A 5,169-nucleotide genomic window follows, 5' to 3' on the forward strand; every position below is an offset into this window, starting at 1 on the left:
ACTATTGTTCTGCGTTTAAGCACTTGCAACCAGGACGCTTCGGGTCTTCGGCCCTGCGCGGAGCTCCGCCTTCGACTTTCGCAATTAGACACTTATACTATAGTTCTGTGTTTAAGAATTAACCTCCCGGACGCTTCGGGCTTTCGGCCTTCAAACACTTGTATCGTAATATTGTTCTACGTTAGAGCACTAACCTACCAGACGCTTCGGGCCTTCGGCCTTCGCAATAAAGAGACTTGTATCATATTTTCTGTGTGTGAGCACTAACCTCCCGGACGCTTCGGGCCTTAGGCCCTACGCGGAGCTCGGCCTTCAGATTTCGCATTTAGACACTTGTACTATTGTTTTGTGTTGACGCACTAACCTCCCGGACGCTTCGGACCTTTGACCCTACGCGAAGCTGCTATAATAATTATAATAATAGCTGTTCTCACCACGTTCACGTAAACCATTGCGGCTGTGTCCCTGATACAGCCTAACCCCATGTTTTTTAACCATATGCGAAGAAAATACTAACTTTAAATCAAAACTAGTTTTGCCCCCTACCTAGTAAAACAAATAACTACTTATTGTAATCTTGCAGCGGAAGCGCAATTGAATATGTATTTACTCGTAATGCTACTAAAAACTTAAAATTAAAGTAAAAAAGTTTTAAGTTAAACGGTTTTATTTTATAATATAATAATTATAGGACATTCTTACACAGATTGACTAAGTCCCACGGTAAGCCCAAGGAGGCTTGTGTTATGGGTATACTCAGACAACGATATATATAATATATAAATACTTAAATACATAGAAAACATCCATGACTCAGGAACAAATATCTGTGCTCATCACACAAATAAATGCCCTTACCGGGATTCGAACCCAGGACCATCGGCTTCACAGGCAGGGTCACTACCCACTTGGCCAGACCGGTCGTCAATATATAATCTATTAATTAGTTCTATATAATATTTATATATTTGGAAAAGAAAATCTTAGTATTGTAAATATAACTAGGAAACATTATAATATAATTTTACCTACGTCATACCTACCCCAGAAAGCATTGCATTGTATTCTTATATTTTTAGATCTTTCTCAACATTATTAAATACTAACCAAACTATATTTAATTATTAATAAAATTATATTATTCAACGATTTTTAATAGTAACGCCCCACGTTTATATTTTAGTCTGAGAAAAAAATCCGATTAATACTTAATCCACTGGCATAGTGTCGAAAGGTGGCGTTTAGAATCCGACTCGAGCAGACTATATTGCTACCCGTCTTGCATGATTACTGTTTAGAAAGGAACATAGGTAGTATATGGGACTCCGATTAGTATAATAATTTTTATTTTCTAGTTTTTGGTCCACTTTCTGATTAAAATAAAACCGTTTAACTTAAAACTTTTTTACCTTAATTTTATTTCAAAAAGGTCTGAAGTAAAATAGAAACAAAGTAGGTAGTTTAAACATATTAACACAGGTCACTTACGGAGCTTAAACATTATATTTTGTAATGTAGGTATTTAATATTGTGTCTCGTTTCACAAAAATGCTTAAAATGTGTCGTATCCAAGTAAAAAGTCCCACTTTGTCGCTTGTCATTAAATGTCACAGATCGCAACAAGAGGACAAAGTTCACATTAAAACAAGACGTATATGATGTTTTTAGTTTTTCGATAAGAGTTTTAATGTTGTGGTTTTAAAGAATGTATATGCCAGTTACTTAAAGGATAAATTATCATAAGTACCTCCTACCCATTTTACTAGTGTTTTTATCAATCATTACAATAGGTATAATTACAATTACCTACAATCGCAGTGATAATTAATAGCGGTAACAAGATCAGGCTAACAGTCTGCCTAGCATCAGTCTTACTCGAATTGCGCACTCGCTCGGTCCACGCAATGATCACGATCGCTATAGTTCTAATAGTGCTCGTCGCGCTATACCTTTATAATGTCAGAACATTTGACTACTGGGAAAAACGAGGTGTTAAACACGACAAACCAGTGCTACTCTTTGGCAACAATGCCGACAACTATCTTATGCGTAAAAGCCTTACCGAAAAAGCTGTCGAAATGTATTGGAAATATCCTAACGAAAGAATCGTAGGCTTCTTTAGATCCACTAGGCCAGAGCTCGTAATAAGGGATCCGGAGATTGTGAAGCATTTGTTGGTTAGCGATTTTTATCACTTTTATCCGCGCGGTCTTATCTTTAATAGAAAATATATTGAGCCAATTTTGCGGAACTTGTTTTTTGCGGATGGAGACCTATGGCGGTTGTTGAGGCAGCGTATGACGCCGGCATTCACCAGCGGCAAGCTGAAGGCGATGTTCCCGCTGATCGTAGAGCGCGCAGAGCGGTTGCAGGAGCGCGCCCTCGCTGCTGCCGCTGGTGCCCATACCATCGACGCCCGTGACCTCATGGCCCGCTACACTACCGACTTCATTGGCGCCTGCGGCTTTGGCATTGATGCCGACTCGCTCAACGAAGAGGAATCAGCTTTTCGAAAATTAGGCGCTAGCATCTTTAAAATCGATACCATGCGTTTTATTATTTTGATCTTAAAAGAGTTTATGCCCGGATTGTTCTACCCTTTAAAACAAATGGGTCAGATAGAGAAGAGCATAAAAGAACTGGTAGGTGCAATTTTAAAGGAAAGAAAATATGAACCGTCAAGCAGGCATGACTTTATCGATCTTCTGATAGAAAGCAAGAACAAAGGGTTAATGACAGGAAAATCAATAGAACATATGAAACCCGATGGAACTCCAGAGGTTGTTAGTCTAGAAATTGATGAAGAGTTGATGGCTGCTCAAGTATTTATATTCTTCGCTGCTGGGTTTGAGACGTCGTCTTCGGCCACAAGTTTTACTTTACACCAATTGGCTTATAACCCTGATGTACAGAAAAAAGTACAAGAGGAAATTGACAGGGTTCTTGCTGAGCACAATAAGAAGCTCAGTTACGATGCTGTGAAAGAAATGACTTATCTAGATTGGACATTTAAAGAGGGCATGAGGATGTTTCCATCACTTGGATTCCTAATAAGGGAGTGTGCCCGTAAATATACTATCCCGGAGACTGATGTCACTATGGACGAAGGAGTTCGCATTTTCGTACCTTTACAGGCTTTGCATATGGACGCTAAGTACTTCGAGAATCCTGACGAGTTCCGGCCGGAGAGGTTTAGTCCAGAAGAGTTTAATTCGGTGCAGAAGAGTATCTATTTGCCGTTTGGTGTTGGTCCTCGCGCATGCATCGGTGAGTTAATTATATTTATCTACGGCCCTTATTCATGGCCTAAATAATTGTTGATAACAAGGGCTTTCATACCATGCCTCACTGTCTATCCTCTGAATGCCGAGCGTTGTCTAACTCGGTAATTTTCTGTGTAAACAATTGGTAGTGCCGTTTTACCCATCATCTAGGACTAGAAACTATTCTTCTTTAGAAGTTATTCTTTAATATTGATTAAATTTTCAGGTGAGAGGCTGGGCTTGATGCAATCTTTGGCGGGGTTGGCGGCCATCCTCTCAAAGTTTACGGTATCACCGGCACCAGAAACCGTGCGGCGGCCTAAAGTGGAACCCAAGTCGGGCGTCGTGCAGAGTATAAAAGGAGGTCTGCCTTTAATGTTCAAGAAGAGAAAGTAAACCGAACAATTGGGTATGCAAATTCTAAGTTGTAGGAAATACTCTAAGATCTAAGCTCAAATTAAGGTAAATAAAGAATAAGGTAAACTGAGGTTACTTTTAATCGCAGGGAAACATTGATCATCGATTTTTGAGAAATAGGGAGTTGATTTTTGAAGAGATTATTAAAGTAACGTTAGCGACCTTAACATAAATACATGATGAAAGTGTTCAGAAACCAATTAAAAGTCGATGATCAATGTTTCCCCGCAGTTCAAAATAACCCCAGTGCAATAACATACATGCGCTGTTAGTCAGTAATTTTTTTATTTTTTATTTAGGCAACAAACAGTCATATTATACAAAAATGATGTAATAATAAGCAATATGTTAATAGACCTTGAGTGCCCTACCTTAATAAAATAATTTCTAATCTAAAGTAGCTAGTGTAGGAGCAGTAAGCGGAAAACAAAATTATAATTAATTAACAAACTTATACTTAACTTCAGTAACTTGAAGTGTATCTATGTTCATTCATCCATGTATATGTATGCACGGGCAGGTTGCTTACTCTTACATACATCCACACGGGGTACACAAAGAATGTTATAAATTATTTGTGCATAAGTTACCTATTACAATGTAAATTATAGAAGTTGTTACAAAAATTTAATTATACCTACTTAAATAAACAGTTTGTTATTGTTTACAATTTCGATTTAAAGTGAGTAATAATTTGTTTTTTAAAACTTTCACAGGTTTTATACGAAAAAAGATCAATGTGGGATACATTTATATTATAATAATTGAGACGACGGTTGAAATAAAAATTTGAATAATATCTTGTACGAGAGAAAGGAATAGAAAATAATTTCTTATGGCGTGCAGTGCGTTGAGGTATCTTAAATAATACCAAGAAGTGAGGGGGAGTCAATAAAGCTGTTAATGATTTTGTAGAGAAACATTATATCAAACTGTGCTCGACGATCTTCAAGTGTCAGCAATCCATAGTGAAAAAGACTATTTTTATATGAGTTTCGACTTCGTCCCATACGGAAGTCGATAGACTTGAGAAATTTCCTTTGTACACGTTCTATCCTATTGATATGACATTTAAAGAAAGGGTTCCAAATGATACACGCAAAATCTAGGATTGATCTGACTAAACTGTAGTATAATATCATATATAAAACCAAGCCCTTAATTATATTATTTTATGCCCTTTGAACAACGATATCTATGTGATTATTAAAAGTAAGTTTATTATCTATTAAAACCCCAAGGTCACGGACTTTGTCAACCCTGATTATGTGGTGATTATTTAATATATAATTATATGTTATTGGATTTTTGTTACGTGTAAATGTGATAATATTGCACTTATCAGGATGAACCGTTTACCTACGGGGACTTTGAACACCCAGTCACCGCTCAACGGGCATGTATTGGCGAGAGTCAGCGGTTTGACATAATTTCACTTACTTGTAACTTTTGAAGTACTACAGCTACGTGCTTGAAATTTCATACATAC

At 37.3% G+C, this 5,169-nt stretch overlaps 1 protein-coding gene across 1 annotated transcript; it reads left to right on the forward strand.

Annotated features, from left to right (window-relative positions):
* Nucleotides 1–1,855: 1,855 nt before the first annotated feature.
* LOC134749014 (cytochrome P450 6B6-like) lies at nt 1,856–3,661 on the forward strand. The gene is made up of 2 exons (XM_063683903.1): nt 1,856–3,267; nt 3,490–3,661. The coding sequence occupies exons 1-2, from the start codon at nt 1,905–1,907 to the stop codon at nt 3,657–3,659; spliced, it is 1,533 nt and encodes a 510-aa protein (XP_063539973.1). The 5' UTR covers nt 1,856–1,904; the 3' UTR covers nt 3,660–3,661.
* The last annotated feature ends 1,508 nt before the right edge of the window (nt 3,662–5,169 follow it).

Source organism: Cydia strobilella, chromosome 17, assembly GCF_947568885.1.
Source record: "Cydia strobilella chromosome 17, ilCydStro3.1, whole genome shotgun sequence".
Classification (NCBI taxonomy): domain Eukaryota; kingdom Metazoa; phylum Arthropoda; class Insecta; order Lepidoptera; family Tortricidae; genus Cydia; species Cydia strobilella.

Bases quoted from the DNA above. Each gene is read 5' to 3' on its own strand.
- LOC134749014 (XM_063683903.1), top strand. From the start codon at position 1,905: ATGATCACGATCGCTATAGTTCTAATAGTGCTCGTCGCGCTATACCTT. The intron at 3,268-3,489 runs GTGAGTTAATTA...TTAAATTTTCAG, and splicing joins TGGTCCTCGCGCATGCATCG to GTGAGAGGCTGGGCTTGATG.